This window comes from Sinohyriopsis cumingii, chromosome 1 (genome assembly GCF_028554795.1).
Source record: "Sinohyriopsis cumingii isolate HCF-2022 chromosome 1, ASM2855479v2, whole genome shotgun sequence".
NCBI lineage: Eukaryota > Metazoa > Mollusca > Bivalvia > Unionida > Unionidae > Sinohyriopsis > Sinohyriopsis cumingii.
In genome coordinates, this window is record NC_142961.1 from 36,929,651 (window position 1) to 36,955,207 (window position 25,557).

Here is a 25,557-nt window from a genome sequence, read left to right on the forward strand (position 1 = left end):
CAAACGTGGGCTGATGTAGTCCAGAAGGCAGCAAAAGGGAGGGATAGACGGAATAAGTCGAAGAAAGATAGCATTGATGTCCTCAGTATACATCCGAAGACAGCCTCCATTGCGAGCCTTGTGGTCCCCCCTTCACCTAAAGTTCGTCGTTTGCAACCGTCAGCCACAGTAACATCAGCGGCAATGGAGGAAAATAATATTGACAGGGTACAACAGTCCAGCTTTGAACAGATGCGTCGTTTGGTCCAGGAAACGACGACGCAGCTATTGACATCAGGCCAGATATTGCCCTTATTTCCCTCGCTCGCTTCCACAGCCTTTTCTGACTCTTTGGGGGAATGTTCCCCCAATGTTAGGCTGCCCAGTGGGCGTAAGTCCCCCCACATGTCCGAGCATGGCCTTTGGGCATGTAAGTCAGGATGCATGGGGTTTTTACCGGATCCATCGGATCCATTTCTTTGTACAACCTCTACGTCACCGGCTGTCCAGCTGTCCCAGCATGGGGACCCTATTGCTAAAAACGGCCCGACCAAACAATACTTATGGGGATTTTAGTGATAAATCTGTCCGTCAAGCTGTACTGCCGGCAACATACCATTACTATGGCGGAGATTTTAGTGAGAAATCTGTCCGTCCAGCCAGGCCATTGGAGCAGCCGGTACCGGCGATAGCAGGACCATCGCCAACATTCAGACTGACCACAAGCCAGACAAACCAGCTGGCAGGGCCGTCCGTCCATAAGTTCATGGCTTATCCACAACGGAGAGTTAGTGACAGTGTTAAAGATGACGGAATCGCGTCATCTATGCTACCTGGTATGCTCTATCCAGAAATGCAAGCTATTACAGAACACGACTTGGCACACAGTGAGGGTGATGAAACTCCTGCAAATCAGCCGTACACAGATCCAATCATGGAACGGACTGAGTTTGGCTTCAAGGCGTCTGTGGAAGAAATTTGTAGGGTGTTGGCAACTTCAGAATGCTTTCCACCTCCTACCGCCACTCAAGACTACAAAATTAAGGCATCTGTAGATCTCGACGGGGAGGAAGAGACGCCGTCCTTCCGGCTCCTTCCCCAGTCGACAAAAATTATGGAGACTAATGATTGTCTATCAGGACGAATAGGTGATCCGGGGAATGCTAAGGCGTTCTTTTCAGAAAGCCAAGTACCAGCGACATTCTCGTGTTGCTGGTACAAAACTCATTCAGATGCCTTCAGTACGGATCTTCTGGCCCTGGACAAAAATATGGCAGCAGTTCACATGTCCGCTCCACTGTTTTACAAAGTGGACAAAAATGTGTTCCATGCCACGTCAAAGCTAGTCCGGAACGTGGTCGCTATGTCTTCAATGTTAGACTTGGCTTCATTAGCCATTTTCCGACTCGCAGAAAAATCCGACAATGACCACGCTTGGGAAGTGATGGCCCGGATTGTCATTAACAGGGCAGCTCACCATTCCATGGCTAATACGTTGACTGCTTCTGCCAACTTAGACCTGATACGACGTGACGCATGTCTGCGGTCCACGTCGCTCAAGCCCCATCATACTCTGGCTTTACGGATGACTCCGTTTGGGTTGCCTTTACTCTTTGGAGGAAAAATTGAAGAAGTTCAGAAGCAGGCAGCTCAGGAACTGCCCCTCCAACTTGCCGCCCAACCCTCGCAGGCGTTTAGAAAAAAATCAGCCCCTGCCACAGCGGAGGGATGATTGGCGGACCAGGGACAAGGGATTCTTACAATCAAATGTGCAGTATAGATCTCAACCCAATGCCAGGAGACAACAGTCTAATCAAGCTAGGAGGCAACCATACAGAGGCAGTAAGAAACAAAGTTTCTCCGTCTTCAAGCCTCCTAACTCTAAAAATTGACATACCCTCTCCACCACCCGCGGATAGCCTACCTGTGGGCGGCCGCCTCCTGCAATTTCAGGACCACTGGACCACCTTTTTTCCTCAGAACGATTGGGTGATCCAGGTCATTACAGATGGACTTCGGATTTCATTTATCCAACCCCCTCCCCTGTCCTCCTCTCCCCTCTTATGAAGACTTCCGATCGGGAGAAGGATACCTTTCTACAACAGGAGATACGGTCACTCATAGAAAAACGGGCGATGGAGATTGTGAAAAAAAACGCAATCACCGGGGTTTTATTCCAGACTGTTTCTTATCCAGAAGGCAAAAGGCAAGTTGAGGCCAATCATCAACCTGAGTTGCCTCAACCAATACATTTTACCACCGAAATTCAAGATGGAAACGGCGAGATCATTCCATCTTTCCATCCGGCGGGACGAGTATGCCGTCAGTCTAGATATGACTGACGCATATTTTCACGTCCCTATCCACCCTGTGTCATGGAAATTTCTCCAATTCGCTGACTGCGACGCGGTTTATCAGTTCCAGGTCCTACCCTTTGGCCTCAACATCAGCCCTTGGGCTTTTACCAAGGTTATGGATTGCGTCGTCACCCTGTTCCGCTCGACTTCATCTGCAGGGATGGCAATGTACTTGGACGACATCCTCCAGAAACATATGGTAAGTTTTATTCTGCTCAAAGGCAGAAATGATCTTTTAGCACTTTTAGATCATCTAGGCTTTCTGGTGAACTGAAAAAAGTCCGATCTCCGTCCATCCCAGCGTTTTGTCCATCTGGGTATGGAGTTTCTCACTGATCTGAATCTGGTACGGCTTCCTTGAGCTCGCGTAATCCAGATCGTCGAACTCGTTGAGTCCGTTTCCAACAGGACGTGGATTTCAGCGAGAGAATTCTTGCAACTCCTCTGATTATTCAATGCGGCGGCAAACTTGATCCCATTTGGCTGTCTTTTTATGTGTCCCTTACAAATGACGTTACTGGCACAGTGGTGCCCCTTTTCAAGTCCCCTCAATCAAACAATAATGATCACGCCCGAGATACGATTGTTCCTGCATCAGGGGCACAACCCCGGTTGGCTGTCCACGGGGATTCCTCTGGAGATGCCCCAGGCGGAGATAACGGTATGTATCAACGCCAGTACCTACGGTTGGGGTGCCCACCTGTTGCCGGACTTCACTACAGTCAGCAGCACGTGGGAGCCAGGGGAGAGGCCTCTCCACATCAGCCTTTTAGAAATGAGGGCTGTCATCAATGCCTTTCATTTCTGGAAGGATCAGCTCTCAGGAAAAACTGTCCTCATTATGTCAGACAACTCTGTGGTGGTGACTTACCTCCTCAAACAAGGGGGCACCAAATCACCAGACCTGTGCATTCTGATCTGGCAGTTTCTATGTTGGTGCGACAACCTCCACATCAACGTACAAATCAGACACTTTCCCGGCAGACTCAATGTCTTGGCCGACACTCTATCAAGGAAAGGTCAAGTCATTCACACGGAATGGTCACTCCATCAATCAGTCTTTCTTCGGATTTGCACACTTTGGGGGCGTCCGATGATCGATCTTTTTGCGACAAGGTGGAATCGCAAGTTGCCCACCTTCGTCTCTCCGGTTCCAGACCTAGAGGCTTGGGCTGTGGATGCTCTGTCAATCAGCTGGGAGGGGTTGGGGGCATTCGCCTACCCTCCCACAGTTTTGGTACTGAAAATAATCCAGAGGTTAAGGGGTCAGAACTGTCGGATGATTCTGATTGCCCATCTCAGATGGAACAAGCCCTGGGTCACCGATCTACTCGATCTAGCGATAGATCTACCCAGGAAGATTCCAACCAGCCCAAATCTTCTCAAACAACCGCGGTCACAGGTGTTCCACCCCTGCCCGGACCGTCTTCTTCACGCTTGGCTCTTGTCCAGGCAGCCTTGCGAGACAAACAATTTAAACCTTCGATTGTGGAGAGAATCTCAAGAGCAAGAAGGCCATCCACTCTGAAGGCTTACGAGGGAAAGTGGCATGTTTTCAGGGACTGGTGCCATATCAATAACATCGTCCCTTTGAGTGTCTCAGTCCCTCAAATGGCCGACTTTTTTCTCTGGCTTTTCGAGGAGAAACAGTTGGCCCCAATTACTATCAAAGGCTACCGCTCCATGATATCAGACACATTCCGCCATTATGGTAGATGTGATATTGGGCATAACAAAGATCTATCAGATCTTTTAGCCAATTTTGATTTCAATCAACCAAAATCCCTCACCCTGTTTCCAAAATGGAATCTGTCCTGGGTTTTAACATGGCTCAATTCAGACAAATTTGAATCTTTAGCCCACACTTCGTTAAAGCTATTATCATACAAAACATGTTTCTTGATAGCCTTAGCTTCAGCATGCAGGGTGAGCAAGTTACATGCCCTTTCCAGTGACCCGAACTTTCTTCAGTTCAGATCAGATGGTTCGGTGGTCCTCCTGACGCAACCAGGCTTTGTAGCCAAAAATAGGTTACCATCCATTGGCAATCAAAGAATCATCATTCGCTCGCTCTCTTCCATAGGTAAGTCAAGAGCAACAGCCATGCAAGATCCTGTTCATGCACTCAAGCGCTATTGAAAAATGCACAGAGGCGTGTCAGGACACACGTAAGCACCTCTTTCTTCCGGTCAAAGCTGGTAAACAGGATACCACCCCTCAAGCCCTTGCTTCATGGCTGAAGTGGGTTATACGCTCAGCATACTCTGAGGTCTCAGAAGATCAGAGTTGCCTCATGAAGATTATGGCTCATGAGATTAGAGCAATCTCGGCGAGCCTGGCATTTGAACGCAATGTTTCGATCCGAGATATAATAGAAGCTGTTGGCTGGCATGCAGAGTCAACCTTCTCCAGTTTTTATCTCAGAGATTTGGCTTTGCAGAGGCAAACCTTGAATCTAGTAGGTCCGGTGTCGGCAGCCCAGATGACCACCAGACCCATTTAAAACAATCAGCACAGCCTATCAGCTTCGCTGGATTCGCCAGTGAAATTTCATAGGTAAGAAGATTTCAATAACTGTCTTCTTAACCGTATATAGGGGTCACATATCATGGGACCCTAGGCTGTGTTGCTGATGAAATTAGGAGAAAAGGTTATTGTTCAAATGGGGAATCCAGCCATCATTCCCTAGAAGGTACCCGGGGTGGAGGTAGGATGCTCAGCATTCCCTCCTCCTATTATTCTCCTAACGTTAATGTGATCGGGGAACGTATTTGAAGGAGAAAGCAAATTTTTAGTAAATTGTGTTTCTCCGAGAATACTTACCCGATCACATTACTTAAAAACCCTCCCAACCACCCCGCTATGCGAGCATCCTCGTATAATATATATTGCTCAGCTTAAAAAACTAGTGACACCTGGCGGTGGCAAGGGCAGGTAAGGGGCAAGATTTATTGCCCTTTGGTCTATATGAAATAGACAGAAAAGACAAATTTTCGTCTTTTAGTAGGGCTGGATTCGAGAGGTAGCAGGCTTATATCCCTAACGTTAATGTGATCGGGTAAGTATTCTCGGAGAAACACAATTGACTAAAAATTTGCTTTCTTTTTGTGGGTCAAAATTTTTGTGGTTTTATAAAAGAAAGAACATTTTATTGGGTACTTACCATATATACTTGCTTATAAGAGCGAATAATTTAGGAAAAAATAAAGCACTGGAAGAAGGGGTGGGGGGTAAGCTTATCTGCAGGCCAATATCTAAGCTTGACAGTTTTTAAGTCTTTTTGTTGACTTCTGTAATGGCCATAAATCTTGGGACACAAAAAAATAATTTTTTCCATGTCCTAAGATATATGCATGTTAGAAAAAATCATTTTCGGTGTCCCGACACTTATTAAACTGTTATAACGTACTATGGTTGATGCTGCTATTATTTTGCATGTGCATGTTTTCTGATTTCTCCAACACGAAACTAAATAAAGGTAAATACAGACTTCATAATTTGCAGGCCAGTTGAGTTTACTCAGGCGACCAGGCTGAACTATATTGTACAGTACTTATACAGTGCAAAGCGTGCATAGCGTCACTTAAATCCTTATTTATTCCCAAACATATTAGATGCAGTTTTTGCTTTATTCATTGTTTTGACCAAATTGCATTCTTCCAGATAACATTCAGCTAATCCTTAATAGCTGTTTCATTTATGTTGAATCACGCGCTCACAAGTTACTCATTTTCAGTGATATAAGCTATCCTACAAACTGAGGTATGAAAATGTAACCATGTTTAATTGTACAAGGCACATAACCAGCATAACTTGCATGTTCATGAAAAGTGGTAATAAATGCTAAAATTCTCATTATAATCAACTAAGATCATCATCAATCTACTTTAGTTTTGTGTTTTGGCTGAACAACAGCATAACTTTCCACACAAAGGAAAGCTTGATCTTTTGGTTTCTCCTTTATTGATAGTTGGCCTGATTTGTCTTTCATTTTCTGACAGCAATACAGGCCAGTTAATCATTAAAACCCTGAAACTGGCTTGTGTTAAGAAGGAATTTTGACCAGCAACTATACCAGTACATTGATTCCATAATATTAGCATGATTACTGTAGTTTTGTAAAATGGGATGTAAGGCAAACCTGTAAACATGTCAAAATCCAAGTACGGAGACAGAATTTAAATAATAGGGAGATTGGAACCTAAAGTGGGAGGTTTTTCAAGGCATTTTTAAAACCTTGTTTTCACAAAATATTGACCGATCTTACGGGTCCAATGTGAGTGAAATTCATATTCAGGTCAGCTGTGGCCAAACTGCACAATAGCTAAAGGTTAGTCCTAAATAAACAAGCAATTAAAAGTTAATTCTGCTTATCGATGTAACTATTTTGTGAAAATGACTTGCCTTCCATCATAATTCAAAGAAACCATGTTCTACACTACTGTGTGTTATGCAAGCACCAGCAATTGTTTGGCAAATAAAGGATTCTCAGTTTTGGTTAACTGAAGGTACCTAAATAGGCAGTCTTATGGTACCGTACATGTGGCAACTATTTTCCCCTTGCTGTATATCCGACCTTGTTTCCTTATTGTCAACTTGTGAGGCATTTAGCATTATTTACTATAAACATATGTAGTCTGAATTAGTTTTTTGAGAAAACATATGCTGCATGTTATGTATTTTCATTCATTCCTTTTAATTTAACGACTGTAATTAACGTTCGTATATATGGTATAAAAATGCCAGGTGTTCACTTGTGTAAGTTTCTTTGGTGGCAATGGCGCTATAGCATCTGGAGTTATAGCATTCATAGTGATCATTCTTGGGATTGAAATTAATTGTCAACAGTTTTATTTTTGTGGTTTATGCATGAGAGTTTACAGGTATGGTGTAAGGTCACTTACATCAAAGCAAACTATGACTCAGCTTTTATGGCATTGGCATAGTTTTCGAAGCATTATTTCTGAAACTTCATTATTGTATTTTGGAGATATCTTTAAAGTTTAGTGCAGTGGTTCCCATGATTTCGACTTCAAGGGATGAACTTAATTCAGCGGATGTTTAAACCTACCATGTACATGCGGTGGTGCTATGATATAAATACGTTCTATTGCTTAATTGCGAGTGCTGAATCAAGCTATATTGTTGTTCTTTGTGTTGTCATGATGGGGGTCACATTTTAATGAGTTAGTTATTTACAATTTCAAGGCAAAATAAAAATGTAATTACTGGTGCAATAATGCATAAACAAACGATAATTGAGTCAAAAGGGAGAGGTAGTGTTACAGCAACTCATGAATGCTCAATTCTTGTCATTGTTTGATCAAGTTATATGTAAATTTAAATTGGGCAGAAACTATACGAAAACAGAAAATTAAATAACTTACTTTTCAAACAAGTTTATACCATCTCTTTTTCATAATTTTTAAGATAAGTTTGCCTAAATAAATGCATTTAGAATTTACTGCATAATGTCACGGAGTTGTGGGTCAACTTATATGTGGGTCATGCACTATTTTAGTGTTTATTCAGTTTGGGGGGGGTGGCTTATAAGCAAACGGGCTTATACTATAGTATATACGGTAAATTGTTGGTTCTGCATGTTAAAGTTCACATATTTGTATGTATTTAATTTCATTAATTATCCTTTATAGATACACAAAAAAAGATAAATAAAGAATATGAAATAACAGAACAATACCAATAACAAATGGAGGTCACTTCAAAGGTGAAAACAATACTACCTCTACTTGTATGAGCACAAATCAAACACCTGTCAAGATCAGTCACTTTATATTCGACCGCTCCGGTGGCCTAGTGGTTAGAGCATCTGCGTTGGATGCGGGAGGTCATGGGTTCAAACCCCTGGCTGAGTCATGCCAAAGACTTATAAAAATGATACTAACAGCTGCCTTGCTAGGTGCTTAGCATTACGAGGTTAGTGTTAGGACTGGTCAGCCTGGTGTCAGGATAATGTGACTGGGTGGGACATCATGACATGTCTGCGGCATGATGCCCCCATGCTAAACATCACCATAAACTGCCTCACTGCAGACATCGTAGTGATATGACTGAAATATTGTTAAAGCTATGTTAAAAGTTCAAATCAGACACAGACACACTTATATTCAACATAAAGGGAGCCAATGCAGCCAGTAGCACCAAGTTAATCAGTTATTAAAGTACATGCATATGATCTTTGACTTAAAACACTGTCCATAAAGTTAATGCTCTGGTGGCCTGTGGTTAGAGCGTCTGTCATGGATGTGGAAGGTTGTGGGATTGAACCCCGGCCGAGTCATACCAAAGACTTCTAAAAATGGTACTAACAGCTGTCTTGCTTGGTACTCAGCATTAAGGTTAGTATTATGACTAGTCGGCCTGGTGTCAAGATAATGTGACAGGGTGGGACGTTGTGCTACATGTCTGCGGCATGATGCCCCAGTGCTAGACATCACTTTAAAACTGTCAGACTGCAGACATCATAGCGATATGACTGGAAAATTGTTAAAGCTAGGTTAAAAATCTAAATCAAACACACTGTCCGTAAAGTTGTACCATCAGTTATTTTTAGCATTAACACCATGCCTTAAGAGTAGTTAAATTCAGCTTAGATCCCTCTCAGTTTGGATCTCTTTCCACATGGGAACGAAACACCTGACCAGCTGCCCCTTGCTCAATGCAGTTAGCATGCAATGCCATCATTTGATGTGTTCTGAGCCCTTCAGCTGTTAAATTGTATGTACAGTACATCCTGTATAGTTTAGAAACAAAGATCAAATTATGTTACATGTTATGTGTCTCAGATAGACACACCTATCTTCTTGATTTTCATGTACCAGGCTTGTCAGTTTGGCAGAACATGATCAAAAAATGTATTTTAATGACTGTATATCTTGGATTAGTCGGTTGTCAGCATTATGGTTTACCAAGTGATGAGAAACTTCCTGCAAAGGAGGTCATAGATCAAAGTATTGGAGGGCAGTTTATGAGATAGGTAAGACAGTGCATGTTCTAAATTTGTAAATATAAAGTTATGGTAATCATAAACATATGTACAGAAGATGATTTTCATTGCATCTTGCTTTATAAAGTTTTTATATAATTTTTTCAGTGTTTTGACATTAACTGTTTCAGGATTCCAATATGCCAAAAGACTTGGGATCAGCTGCACAGATGTGCTGCTCAATGCTTTCCAACCCTAATACTTCGCCTCTTATTATATTTGTGGATGCCCTTAATCAGGTATGCATTAAAACATAAATCAAGTGTGATAGAAGCAGATTTGGATTTGTGCCTGAAAATCTGTAAATCATTGTAGCAACATTCAGTTTTACAAATAGTTAAGTCATCAGTTATTGGCATTAAAATTGTTACTAGTAAGTAATACATACTTCTTTAAAATTTTAGTTTTTGTGCCAAATTTTCAAAAATTTGTGATTTATGTTGTTTTTTTTGTTGCACTCCTTATCCTGAGAATAGACCCTATACTTGCACAAGAACATCTGACCCTATGCTCATCACAATTTCTGTTTGAAAAAATAATGATGTAATGAAAATGGATTATGCAGTGACTACACCATAATTTTGAATAAAAGTATTGCATATCCCATTACTTTTTCACTGTGTAAAATTTAAATATTTCATAGCATCTGCTGTAGACCATGAATGTTCATTACCGTATTTACTGTATATGTTGGGACACCATATTTGTTGGGACACCATAAATTAATATTAAAAGTAATTTTTTTGTGCACTATATGTTCTGGGACACATCGTTTTATTCAAGTCGTAAGTTGTGGGACACCTTTTAAATCATTCGAAAATTACATGTCGGAAATTGCACTCCACCTGAAATTTTATTTAAAAAAATATAAAACTGTGTACTTGAGATAAAACTCTTTAATCCACTTAAGCAGCATCTCAACACAACCCTTCTCCTGCACACGTATGATCTATTCTTTTGGTACATGATTTTTTTTTTAGCTTTCAGTTGGAGATGGTGATTAGATGGTAGAATACGGGTTGTAGACAGTGTTAAAATAATATCAGGATTAGCTACATTTGTGGATATCACTGTAATTTTTATGATATATTTTTTGTAGTTTTCAGAGGATCAGCCAGCGAGAGTTTTGAGCTGGTTACCACGAAAACTGGCACCTGAAGTGCGATGTATTTTCACTTTGGTGACAGATTCAGCACAACATCAGGGTCTTATGAAGAGGGAGACCAAACCCATAGAACTCAAGGTCTCCCCACTGGATATAGAGTCAAGAATGGTAATATAAGATATTGTTCGGTGTTTAAATTTTTTAAAATTTAATTCCAACATTAAACTTTAAAGATTGATGGAAGAATAAAATTTTCAGCATTTTTATTGTTCTTTGGAATGTTTTCAAAAAAGTAAAGAGAATTAAAAAAATAAAAATAAAAACCCTTTTGAAGAAATACATGCATCATTTGTAGAGATTTTAAAGGGTTGATAAATCACAGAAATTATATTGTTTAAGGACTGAAAATGTTTTTTAAAAACAATCTTTAGTTGCCAGTATAAAGTTGTCTATCACGTATTGTTTGTTGTAATTATAAAATCATTATTTTCATTTTATTCCTAGGGCATTGTAAAAGAGCTGATGAAGAAATACAGGCAGAGTTTATCAGAATCTCAAATGGAGAAATTGTTATCAAAGCCCTCTTCAGAAAATCCACTCTGGCTGTCTGTTGCATGCCAAGAAATATGTTTGCTGGATGATCCAGAAAAGATCGATGGCAGAATAAACTGTCTTCCAGAAGGATTATTAAAGTGAGTTTTCAAAACATAATTGCCTTATACAATTCTCAAGTAAGCAAAAGGAACATAATTGTTTTTATTGTAAGAATTAGCAACAAGGGACATAATTATTTTTATTGTAAGAATTAACCAGAAGAAAAAACAGTCACTGACAGTACCAGTATTTCTCCCATGATTAGCCACCATTGTCAATTTTTAAAAATGTTTCAGATGTTCTTCTAATTTGACAAAACTTTTTTAAATTGATATTTGGCAGAATGGTGTAAACTTGGATATGGGTGGGTAGGTTGGCTTATTATCATCATGTGTTTCTCATGGTAGAATTATGGTATCCTAATAGCAGAGAAATATTTTTCATTGAATACATACCCAGTCACATAGCCATTAAGAATTAACATCACTACCTTCCACTACCTGAAGAACATCTGCTACACAGGTAGCCTCTGAGCAGTGACAAGCAGAGGAAATTATAACACAGTATCTTGGAAGAGTTACTTCCAAAGATACTATTTATCTAGTCCACATTGTATAGAGAAAAGAAAGACACACTGTTAAGCTTTCCAGGCAGCTAAGCTTTTGTTTGATGCATCATATATGTATACATACCCATAGCTGCCAACCTTCATGATTTTGGTATGAATTTCACAACTTTTTCAGCGATTCACAAATTCACGCCATAAGCAAAAAATTCATGAATTCTCCAATTCTCAATTTGTATAAATCTTGAATAAAATAACCGATTTCCTGTTAAGCGCTAGTCATGATACTGACAATTGGAAATGGTCTGGTACTGCTGGTCGTGATATTAGTAAAACTACAGCCGATTGGTACAGTTGGCCTGGTAGCAAGCATTTTAGCCTATTTAAATCTATATTTATAAGAGTAGTTTTACAAATGCTTTTGAGAGAAGCTGGGGCCTAACCAGAATTTTGCTCCGCACAAGTGTCACCAACACTGATTTGAATTACCATTCGGAATCATATCTAAAATCTTGAAAATGGCTTCACCACCAAGGAAAAAGAAATGTATTGCTCAAAAAGTGAAGTTTAATTTGGAATATACCAAAAAGTGGCCATGCAAGCAGCCATCAAACATTGATACTCATGCTTTTTGCACACAGTGTGCCACAAATTTTAGTATCGAGCATGGTGGCAGGGACGATACGATGAAGCACATTGGTTGCAAAAAACACATAGAGGTTGGGAAAATATAGAATTCACAGATTTCATCTCTGGAATATTTTAAGCCATCGACAGATTTCAGCTCTGGAATATTTTAAGCCATCGACGGAAAACCTGCAAGCTACCAATGCTGAAGCATTATTTGTGAGTCTTCTTGTTGAAAACAATCTACCTTTATCAGCTGGAGACCATGCTAAACATTTGTTCCGACAAATGTTCCCAGACTCTAAGATCGCTTCCAAATTTTCCTGAGGAAGAACCAAAAGTGCTGCACTAGTTAAACAATGTCAGATTCCTCAGTGACTTCCCTTTTAACAGGAGTGGAAAGAGTAGACCAACAGTGGAGGAAAGTTGGGGAGATTCTTGCTTCTGTCTAAATTCATGCTGCAGCTCCTGTGCATGCTTTACAGAGTGACAGTGAAAGCGTATTTTCTCTAGTGAGTTAAAATAAGACAGACTTTAGGGCCTCCTTAGGTGCAGAAAATTTGTCAGCAATTTTAGTCACCATGATCAACCAGCAGGCAAGAAGCCTGAACTGTTTTGAAAACATATTTCCAATCAAGCAATTGAGGAAGTTCAAGTCTGTCACAGAATCATGTCTTGATAAATAACTACAAGAACAGGTGAAGTTTATGAATACCATAATAAATAGAAAAGCAGATATATTTCTGCATATATGTAGTGTTTTAGTTTTATTTTGCGATCTTGAGATAGTGTGGTATTGACGGTCAGAGTGGATGGAGTTATTGTCATGGTATTTTTCACTAATTCATGTCCGAATTCACTAATTTTTATCCCTATTTTCACTAATTGCGAGCCTGGAAGGTTGGCAGCTATGCATACCACAACCTGTTGGATTTCTCTCAGCCTTCCATCATCAAAGTTGGTATTGTTTTGCTGAATGTTCCTTATCCAGATAATAATAATAATAATAATGATGATTTTGTATAGCGTCTAATCTTTAGAAGCTCTAAGTGCTTTACAACATTAGACAACACCTATAAGATAACAAATATATATAATGATATGATTACAAAAAACAAACACCATGAAATCAGAAAACATAAAAAACATGCTGAAAATATTTAAGGTAGGAAACATAATTAGGTCTTTAAGTTTGTTCTTGCAGTTAAAATAAGTGAGTTTTAAGAGCACTCTTGAATGGGATCACTGTGTCTTTATGACTAAGTTCAGTGGGCAATTCATTCCACGTTGCTAGGCCCTGGTATGCAAAAGAACATTGTCCATATGACCTTGTTTTCATAGTGGGAATAATGAGTATACGATTGTCAGAAGAGGAGCGTAAGTATCTTGCTGGTGTGTACACTTGGGTAAGGTCGGATAAGTATGTTTTACTGGAGTCCGTCAGTGAAACATAGCACAGAGAACAAATTTTGTGTTTGATTCTGGATTGAATGGATAGCCAGTGTAGGGTACAGAGCAGCGGGGAGGTGTGTTTTGATTGTGGTACTCTTAAGTATAAACTGAGCAGCTGTGTTTTGAACTTTCTGAAGTTTCTGGAGTAGATATTGAGATGAACCAGACAGAATTGAGTTACAATAGTCCAGTCTTGAAAGTACTAATGAGCAAACAATTGTTTTAGTGGCATCAACTGAAAGATATTTGTGAATGGAGCTGATGTGTCTCAACTCAAGATATGCAGCCTGGCATATGTTCATGACGTGTTGGTGCAATGTGAGAGTACTGTCCAGAGTAACACCTAGGTTTCGTACTGACTGTGTGAATTTAATGTTGGTGTTGCTGATATTTATTGTTTGAGGTAAAGGATGTGAATGAGAAAGTCATTGTGTTGTGATCAGAATGGCCTCAGTTTTATCATCATTCATCTGCAGCTTGTTACATGTCATCCATGATTTCACATCAGAAATGCACCTCTCTACACCTTGGATGGTAGCATTAACTTCAGTTTGGTGACTAGATTTGTATATTTGGGTGTCATCAGTGTACAGTTGGTGAGTCTGGATGATGATATATGACACTTGAGAGTGGCTGAGTGTATAGGATGAAAAGAACAGGTCAAAGAAAAGACCCCTGTGGAATACCACAACATAGATTAACTGGGTTGGAGTGTATTCCATTTACAGACACAAGTTGTGTCCTGTTGACCAAGTAGGACTTGAACCACAGTTAGGCTGTATCATGAATGCCAAATACATACTGGAGATGGTGAAGTAATATATCATGGTCTATTGTGTCAAATGCTGCAGACAAATCATGAAAGGTGAGGACTGTAATTTTTCCGCTATCCAAAGCAGAGAGAATGTCATTAACTACTTTTAGAAGAGTAGTTTTAGTACTGTGGCAAGAGCGATATGCAGATTGTACATTGCTAAAAAGACTGTTTGAATTCAGATGAGATACAAGCTGGGATAGAACAACCTTTTCTAAGATTTTTTATATGAATGGGAGATTAGAAACTCTGTGGTAGTTCTTTAAATCATTATGGTCTAATGTTGGTTTCTTCAGCAGAGGCTTTACACTGGCAGTTTTGAAAAATGATGGGAATTCACCGGATGAGAGAGAGGTATTAATAACATCAGTTAGTGAAGGCAATACTGTATCTAAGCACTCAAGTAGCAGTGATGTTGGAATTGGATCAAGTTCACATGACTTTGGTGCACTCTTCATCAGGATTGTATGTTTGAAATCGATAGAGACAGGTTCAAATGCTGCTAATGGTTGCTTCTCAAATTTTCTATCCCTGTATGGTGACGACGAGTCAATTGAAATTGTGGTGCCAAGCTTATCTCTAATGATTTGTATTTTATCACAGAAGAAATTTGCAAACATGTCTGATATTAGTAACTTTTTTTTCTCTGTCCCCCGCCCACTCCCAAGATTTTGTGTACTTTGCCATCAGCAACTTCTTGACAGCTGGGACAGGAAAAATAGGATACTATGGATTCGATGTTTTACTTTCTCATTCACAGCTTAAATTTTAGATAAGAAAACTGATCCAAGATAACATGTCATAGATGCTGGTTTCAAGGATTTACTTTCTTGCTTGTGTCATGCCTTTTGACTGTTGATACGGTCATGACAGGAGAACTTGCTCCCTCTTTTTGGCAGCCCATGAGTACAGGTTCCCCTTCATGTCATAGAAGGGGGCCCTGAGTGGCTGATTATTTTTGCATGTATTGTCAAGCACACAGAGGCAGTCTCCAAGAAGATAAGGATTCCTGGAGCAGCTCAGGCTCTTCATTTAGTTGGTTTGCCAGCCTTGCGTTTAAATGCAAGTGATCAATGCAAGTGATCAAATAGAGACATTATTTGCGTTGTTGGTTGGTTTGCCAGCCTTGCATTTAAATGCAAGTCATCAAAGAGAGACATAATTTGAGCTGTTGGTTGGTATGCATAGTCAGCCTCTCAAATGTTTTATCTTTATGATTTTAGCATTACATCAGAAAGAACAGAAGATGGTGATCCTAATGGCACTTGAAATAGTTCCATCATAAGGAAGCACCATACATTTTTCATCAACATTCATCTAATGCTTCATGCTAATAGTGTGTCACCAGCAATTATCATTCAGTTGTTCTGCTTCTCATTAAAAAAAATAGTTCTGTTTTCACCTAAGGACTAGTGTCATAATGCCCTCCAAAAGGCCCCAAAAGATAGGTTGAAAGTACATGCATTTCCTCCTGCTTTAAACTATTCTCCCAATGTGATTGGGTCGTGTCAAAGAAATTCTTATTGAAAAATGTTTCACTGAGAAAACTCATTGATGTTCCACTGAAGATTAAATTGAAGAACATCCAGTATACAGGTAGCCACCTAGCAGTGACAAGAAGTGGTAATTATAATAGTATCTTGGAAGAGTTATTTCCCATAGATACTGGTTTTATAGTTGTTGGGATCTAATATGTATATCTTGTGTATTGAAAATTGTTTTGTCTTCAAGGTTTTGAGAGGAAGTAGAAGTTATTGTGTGAATGAATAAACGTTCTTGCAAAAAAAATCTTCTATCACACTATATTGGGACAGCAAAACCAAATATTCACCAAGAAAACAATTCCTAGTGATCCAATTGAGAACTGTACAAGATACCAACAAACCTTATAATGAATAAGAAAATGTTTGCAATATTGAACAGAAACTTTTAGAATAATATAACTAATAAGAAGCATATCAATTTTGATAATTCTGAATGGAAAAGAGAATAGGGTCTACTTCCTCCTGCTCATATATATATATATATATATATATATATATATATATATATATATATATATACACAAATATATATGCTGTACTACGTAACCAGAACACGTCACTTACATACATGGAATGTAGATGCACATCATTTGATGTTTTCTACTATATTAAATGCCATCATCATCATTTTGCATTATAAACACACTACCCATATCAAAAGCAAAACTTATCTGTGAAGTACCGATATAATAGATGCATTCAGAAAAATATTATTATAACTTAGAGCCAATTTGAGTCCAAAAGTTATCCTAGTTCTTTATATAAATAAGTTCATCTCTTTTACCTTTCCTTCATTTTGGAGACCCATTTGATCTACAATAAGAAACCAGTGCCTGTCCACTCATAGTATTGTCAATGAATATGATTTCTTTTTTGTAAACATTGGTTCTTTATAAAATTAATTGTGTATTATGGACAAGGAAGGAACCTCATTTATCTAAAGGAATTTGATCTGGAACTGATTAGGGGCCAAAATCAACTCTTATCTTTCCTTGTCCTTTACAGTTGTAAACATTCTTGTGTTTACCTTTTTCTTATATTTCCATTAAATGGCTGAAATGTTTGTTCACAGATTTAAAGAAGACTTATTCATTAAAAAAATTGGGCATACAGTGTGTTTGATCCTATATAAGGAATTTAGATAAAACAGCAGATTCAGTATTAATGTACAGGCAGATCGTAAATTTCAGTTAGCTAATACATATGACCTTTGAAAGACACAAGATGCAAGTACTCAGTATATAATCTCTTTCAGGGCTTGTATTATTCATTAGAATATTCACTATTACTCATGTGATTTTAGTTTGTTAGAGGAGCTGTTACAGCGATTTGAAAGTGCCAAGGGAGGTAACCTAGTGGTGGCAACTCTTTGTCTGCTAGAGGCATCAGCAGCAGGGCTCCTGGAATCAGAGTTGAGAACCATTCTGGGCAATGAAGACTCTCTCATGCCTCCCTCACCATTTGATGAAAAAGGTAATTTCTTTATCCCAGTCAAAATATAATGGATTGTACTTCAGATTTGTACTTCAGAATTGTACTGCTTTTAAAAATGTTTTCTTGTCATGTTTACTGTATGTGAAGTAGACACAAAATGTATTGCTGTATTTCATGTAATTTTTCGTACACAACAAAATAATTATTAATTTCAGTGTACGAAAAATTATATGTAAAATAAATAATTATCATTTTGTGGTAATGAGCGTGTACAAAAAATAATGGGATCATACCAGGACAAAGTCAGTGGAACATACAACACTCGACAACCTAACGTACAAAACTGATGTACAGATCTGGTCTCATTCTGCTCTGTTCTGCTCTCAAATCAAGAATCTGATTGTTGTTATGATAGAGTGGGAGAGAAAGAGAGAGAGAGAGAGAAAGAAAGAGAGAGAATAATCTTTATTCTTTAGTTACCTGTCAGTTTGTCAGTTGTGTTATTCCTTATGTAAACATTACAAGGGCACTATTATATTCCATTGGCAATTAAAACCTGAATAAATAAGTCGTTTTGGTTGCAATTATGAGATCCATTGTCAGTAGGCCACATGGCCATGCAGATGTAATATACATGCTAATTAAATAGGCTTGACCTTTAGCTTGGATTGAAGACCAGATTCACCTCAACAGATCAAACTAAGGAGGCTCTATATAGGGAAATGAGGCTTCCCATGGGGTGTTGAAAATGTATACGACAGGGCCATTAGCTCAAGAACAATATTAATCTATTGATACTTGCTCTGAGGCCAGTTGGAAATAAAAAATGGCAAATGAATTTAAGAGAGAGAGAGGGAGAGAACAACAAAGCAACATATATATAAAAAAGTAGTTTTTAGAGGTGAGTGCTTCCTGTGTGCTTTCTAAACTTTAGGTGGTCATCCATCCATGCTTTTTTGTTGAACTTTCACTACAGCTCCCTTTGGGATTTTTACAATTTTGAAGTTTCTTTTTCTCCATAAGATTATAATGGTTGGCAACAAGCCACCGGATGATAGGCATGTCAGTACGCAAGTTAGATGGTACTTGTCACTGCCGGTACCTCTAATATGCACCACTGTTTTTTCCTCTAGGTCTCGAGGTAGTTTTTGAGATATTGTAGTTCTGCATTGCAGCGCAAGTCCATTTCGCTTGAAAAAGCTATCAACCCATCCTCTTAGTCCCTGAAACTTTGGATTTTTCTCCTGAATATCTGCATTAGCATAATTTTGTAACATCTCATTTGTTACAGACAATTGATGGTCCCACATACAAAGTAACCAGGATAAAATTTCCTGCTCCTTTTCATGCAAATACGTCAAAGGTCGGCTGGCACCTGGTATAGCTCCTTTCTTTGTCCTTTGAATATTTTTCATGGAGTCACTGACTTTTGCATTTAAACTAACTGGGTTTTTATAGTTTTTACTGCATTACTATATTTTGACAATAAGATTAATTGCCCACTGGTCTGTGGTCTTCACTTCATCCTGTACTGAGATATTATTTTCACTGGACAAATAAACTCAAATGGCTTCTGAACTACTTTTCAAATGCGCACGTTTCTTAGTTACACTGAAAGACGTAATAATTCATAACTTGCTTAGCAAAACAATACCCTGGTCATTTGATGTACCTAAATCAAACTTTGGTATATTTTTGAAGCTGTTTGAAATAGGAACCTGTCTTCAATTTTAAAAAATGAAATACAAATAAGCAGTAAATAAAAATGCAACAAAACAATGATTTTTGTCTCTTATTCTTAGCCGTAAAATTTAAAAGGCAGTACTTTTTTTTATCACTTTGGCAAAAGTAAATCTTCACTGTAGATCGTTTTATATACGAAAATAATAGGATGACCCAAAAAATATGAAGTTTTGTGTACGAAAAAATATGATAGATTTAATTAATTATTATTTTTATGGCCTGATGGTGTATGAAAAATTAAAGGGTATGAAAAGTAACATGAAATATGGTATTAACCATGCTTTGCTACTCCTCACATGTTGCTGAGTGAAGTTGAGTGACTTGTGCTGGTGTAATTGTCACATATGTTGCCCTACAGGTTTTCATTCAATACTACAAGTACACTTTAGATTCTGTTGGACCGGTCTCACACATCCCTTCCAGTTGGATGTGTTGACCAATGACTACAATTTTTCTGTATTTTTCTAAGAGACTCTTCCACTAAGGCACTAAGGTATCCTTCATCTACTGTTACTCAACCATATTAAATTAGGAGTGTATCTGCCGTAACCCAGTTATATTACATTACATTACAAAAGTACATCTATTACCCAATCATATTACATTAGGAGTACATCTGCTATATATCCAGTCATGATATTACATTAGGAGTACATCTGCTATATATCCAGTCATGATATTACATTAGGAGTACATCTGCTATATATCCAGTCATGATATTACATTAGGAGTACATCTACTATATATCAAGTCATGATATTACATTAGGAGTACATCTGCTATATATCCAGTCATGATATTACATTAGGAGTACATCTGCTATATATCCAGTCATGATATTACATTAGGAGTACATCTGCTATATATCCAGTCATGATATTACATTAGGAATACATCTGCTATATATCCAGTCATGATATTACATTAGGAGTACATCTGCTATATATCCAGTCATGATATTACATTAGGAGTACATCTGCTATATATCCAGTCATGATATTACATTAGGTGTACATTTACTATTTCACAAATTCAGCTCTCCAGAGCTAAAATCAATATTTGCACCATCTTTTTTTCAAGCAAGAGAAGTGCTAAAATCATCTGCTTTCCAAGTTGGAAGCCAGATGAAAGTGGCCTTGTCTTGCATAGAGGGATTGGTGCCAGAACTTATCAGTGGTCAGTTACTATGTCCACTCAGGTTTGGAAGCATTCTTTTTATTGAGGCCTTGAATATATCAAATCAGCTTGTGCTTTTCACCAGTTGAGCAACGAGTTTTCTAACATCAGGGAAGTATATTCAGATTGTTTTTCTATTTCTCTCTTTCTCTTTATCATAGACATATTTTGCACTTAATTTCTATTACTGCTTCAAATGATAATTTTTTTGTCTGCATCATATTAATGATCAGCCCTATGGTCAATAATACTTTAAACTCAGTACCCATCCTTGTTTATGAATTGTGTCAAGTAACTGGTCTGTGTTGTAAAGTCATCCATATAATTTCACTGGACATTTTTCTTTATTCATAGCATCCCCTTCATAATAAATTCAAGGTGATGCTTGATTGATTTCACCTGTATATATTGTTATTCTCCTTTCTCTATTCATACATGTAACACATTATATGATGGGTGCTGACAGCTTAAGCTCTCTCTCAAGATAATCACTCTACCTGTATAAATTGTATGGGGCCATACATGCAACATATGCTCCTGCTAATCCAAGGATATATGGATGATTATCACTGAGGGAGGTGAGAGAATTTGGAAGCTCACAGTCAAGTATGTTTATGCCAGAAATATTTACACCAGCACTGCTTGTGTTAGCAACATCCTTTTATCTAATTTCCTAAAGGCAATCCAGGCAATCATGGCCTTTATCACAACATCATCACCACAAACAGAACAGATCATCATGGCACTCTGTTCATAACCAGTATTTTCTTGGTACAGTGGCCTGTATTGAGCAGCAACAGTTATAGTGGCAACACAGGCAGGCTCCCATAATTGCTACAAAGATAGTCAGTTTAAGACTTTGGCAGCAGATACCAACCAGCTAAAGACCACACCATCTACAAAACAGCCTTAACCTATGCTGTCGATTTCCAGGGCTAGGTACTGTGATCTGTTATCTCCATATATCCAGTCCTGGCAACAAGATACTAATAGCACCCAAAACCTCCATGCTGGTAACACTGAGACTTAGACTTGGATATCTCGTATAATTGGGACTGGATTTATTGAACTATACACTACTTAGTAATGAACAGTTGTATATATCATGGACTGAAAATGGACAGGACCTTCACTGGTCCCAATTTCATTGTGATCAGGTACTGACTATAGAATTGCCCAGTTCCCAGATGCTCTGTACCATTGATGATGAATGTAGTGAATGCCTGGTGATAAACATGTCCCAATAATGGTAACATGGCCAGACTTAGCCTTGTTCACTATCACACAACCTGCTTCACATCTCATTTATCACATGCATAACTGGAAACTTCTTTATCATGCCACTATTACAAGATTCATGCTCACAAGCATTATTGTCCTTGCTCTATTCGGCAATGTACAGAGAAGATCAAGTCTTCTGCACCTCATTCAAAGAGGTTTTCTGGCTTCTGTCTCCACCTTCTCCGTCAATGGCTACTTATAAATTCCCATATCCTTCAAGCTATTAGTCGAGAAAGACCAGTCATCATTCAGACAAGTACCCCAGGTTTGGTTGGGTTATTGATTTTCTTCATTGCTTTGAATGGCAGTGTCAGGACCTAAGTATCAACGGTCCAATTATTTCACATCAGCAACCTTCAGCAAGACAAACATGGTGATTTTTTCACACGATGACCCAGCTGTTTACATAGATGTTGAGAATATCAAAACTTCCCTCCATGTGCATGGACCAGACATTCTTGCTCAACACTGAACAGCTTGTTCAGAATGTCATAGTGATAAATTTCATGCTTGACTTACTTTCAGGGCCACTTTTTATTAGTCTGAACACAGTTTACACCCTCCTGTTGAGAACCCCACCACTGGTCTTGCTTGGGAGTGCATCATGTATGGCACTTGTGTTTACCAGAGCAGCTCAGCACTCACTTTCCAATTCTTGATCTGTTAGTCTATTGATTACAGAAAGAGATTCCTTTCTCCCCATATCTGCTTTCCTGAAAGATTAACAGAGAGCCCTTGTCAGATTTCAATTGCTTTCTTCAATCTTCACTTTCATTGCCAGATTGACAAGATTAGGAATAAGGGCACCAGAGAGACCCAGCAACCCAGAGCCCAGACCATACTTCAAAGGACAGATTAGAGAAAAAGGACCGTCCCTCAACCACCAACATCCCTTGGATACACTAAATGGGGAAATTATCATCCAAGCCCATTCCATTGACAAGAACTCAGTTCATAAGGGTGATCAATGACACTACGCAGAGACAAGGTTTTTAAAATATCTCAACCCAGCCGCCACATTCTCACAGAAAATGACATCCTGTTCACACTACACAGTCCAGCTTACCATTAGGGGAAGACTTGTACACATTGTCAAACAAATGGTAGAGATGCTTCCCTGATGACCTGTGGATCTTGCAGATCATCTCTGATAACTTTTAGCATCCTTCTCCCATTGTCTTGGGATGCCTCCACTGCAAGAGATAAGTTCAAGTTTGAAATTCAGCAGCAAGAAATAAACACTCTCCTTACAAAAAGAAAGGTAGACATTGTTCACAACACAAATTTACTGGGATTTTGCTTCTGAGTTTTCTTAATTCCTAAAATCAATTGTAGGTTTCAACCAGAACGAAGCTGTCTGAACCAATTCAGTTAGGCCATTTGATAGCACATTGTAAATCTTCATTTCATTTGCTGTCAGCATTACTGTTGTATTATGATTGTGATGTATATGCACACATTGACGCTAAAGATATGCACACACAGACACTAAAGAATGTTTCAGACATTTTGGAAAATCAGTTATATTTAATACAAAAAAGATAGTACCTAGAATTGATCATGTGGTATTGCAATGAGGGTTTTGCAACATTTTATGCTGATATTGTATGTAGTGTTTATCAAAGTCTTCCAAATAGAACAGGAATTAGAAAGTCCTGATAGCACTCTACAAGTGGGAATAACCATGGATCAACATCCTGTTGAACTTAATTGTGAAGATGTTAATAAAAATGCAGCATTCCCATGTGCTCAAACAGTTGCAGATGTGTGTTTTCTACCAGAACCCAGATATGTTCATTCTGCATGCCTGGCCCATATCAAACAGGGCCTGAGAAAGAAATAGTTCTTGAAACAAGTAGTACATATAATTGTTGAGGTATGAAGGCCCACCACTTTGAAAGCCTATGAGAAACTAAAGTTTTCTCCATGTGGTGTAAGTGGAATGATATCTCTTAATATAACAGATAACTAACTTCCTTCTTTGAGTCTTAAACAAACATTTCATTCAGAACATTTTGACATCACGACAAATTTCAACTAGTTCTGGCCAAAGGTTTTGGCCTTTTGTCTAAAATGCAATCTTTCATTAATTCTGATGTTAGATGTGGTTGTACGAGACTCATGAATATTTTTTTTATACAGACCGTCTTCCTAGTCATTCTAGGTACAGCAGGCAGGTGATGGTTCAGTTTTGCTTATGACAGCCACTGCTTTATTTGCTAAAAACAGGCACTTGCTTATGAAGAATTTGTTCTCTGGCATGGAACTACCGTTTTCTATTGACCCTTTATTCTGTGGGCATCGAAAGAACCTTGGCGAAGCTCTGAAGTGATACTTAAAGTGAACTAAGCCAATTAAATGAGGGACAACTTGCTCATTCTAACCACTAGGGGATGAAATTTTGGCGCAGACTCTGTCATCCTGGATATGATCATTTATCTGCTTAGCATACAGGAAACTAACCCAAGACCAGATGAAGTTCTTAATCATATTGGTTCACAAGGTTAGGATCATTGCTACTAGCATTGCATTCGAGCACAACTGCTCCCAAACTGACATCAACGATGCTGTGGATGGTGGTTAGAGATGACATTCTCAAGCTATTACCTCAGAGAGGCTTCTGAGGAGTCAGTTTGACATGGTGGGACTTGGGACTGACCTGGTGGAACTGATTAGCTGTGCATACTTTCCCATGTTATTTGTCAGCTTTCTATCAGTGTGGAATACTCTACTTCTGCTGGATTTATGAGAGAATATTTTATTCTCCAAACCATATCCATGCAGAAACCATGTGCTAATCCTAGCCTGTATATCACATGCCTCAAAGCTGCTTCACATTAGATAAGGCTATCTTCAGTGTAAGGCTGTGTAAATCCTCCACTTAACCTGTTCTAAAAACATAGATTACTGAGGTAATGTATGTGAAAAAGAAAGCAGTTTTTCAAGTAAAATGTGTTATATCAATTGTGCTTACCAGATTGCAGTACAGGGCAAGCCTTCTCTGTAGTCTCATCCCTGCAGCATCTACATATACTGACAGCTGATGGGATTTTTTGAAAGTCTCTTTGTCCAAGAGGAGGCCACTCCCATCTTACTTCCATCTTGGCAAACAGACAGCTTTTTCACTCATCTGTTACTAAAACAATTCAAAATAAGTAGTAAATGTCTTTTTAGCTTGAGACGGCCGAATTTGCCAAGTACAGGATTTAATCCTAATGAATTATGGTCAAGTAAGTATTACAAAAGAAGTTATCTTCTTCTCTGAACACTGTGGCTCTATGCCTATAGTTTGTACCATGATATGTCAGGATCCCAGGTGTCTTGACTTCATCATCATAAGACTGTTCACAGGTGAATCGTCTTATTTTGTGGTGTCTTGCCTTCATCGTCGTTACAGTGTTCACACATGAGACATCTTGTTCTGTGGTGTCTTGCTTTCATTATTGTAATACTGCTCACAGGAGAAACATTTCATTCTGCATTGTCTTACCTTCATCATCTTAATGCAGTTCACAGGTGAGACATCTCATTCTGTGCTGTCTTGCCTAAATCAGGTGTGACATTTCACTCCACAGTGCCTTGCTTTCATCATAATGTTGTTCACAGGTGAGACATCTCATTCTGTGTAGTCTTGCCTACCTCAGGTGAGACATATTTGCAGTAGTTTCTTGCCTTCATCACCATAATGCTGTTCACATGTGAGAAATCTCATTCTGTGGTATCTTGCCTTCATGATCATATCTTTATTCAGCTGTGAGAGAACACATTTTTCTGTGGTGTCTTGCTGTCATCATCATAATGCTGTTCACAGATGAGACAGCTTATTCTGAGGAATTAATTTCATATAAGCTCATAGTACAGTGATACAAATGATATGAAT

The 25,557-nt window shown here is 38.7% G+C and overlaps 1 protein-coding gene across 1 annotated transcript in view; it reads left to right on the forward strand.

The window, feature by feature from the left end:
• LOC149806713 (TPR repeat-containing protein DDB_G0287407-like) overlaps positions 1-25,557 on the forward strand; it is a 152,743-nt gene that overhangs the window by 64,157 nt on the left and 63,029 nt on the right. Inside the window, exons 11-14 of the mRNA XM_089956818.1 lie at positions 9,474-9,581; positions 10,442-10,615; positions 10,952-11,139; positions 17,347-17,516. Of these exons, the coding sequence (XP_089812944.1) occupies positions 9,474-9,581; positions 10,442-10,615; positions 10,952-11,139; positions 17,347-17,516 (640 nt within the window). The remainder of the gene's footprint in view (positions 1-9,473; positions 9,582-10,441; positions 10,616-10,951; positions 11,140-17,346; positions 17,517-25,557) is intronic.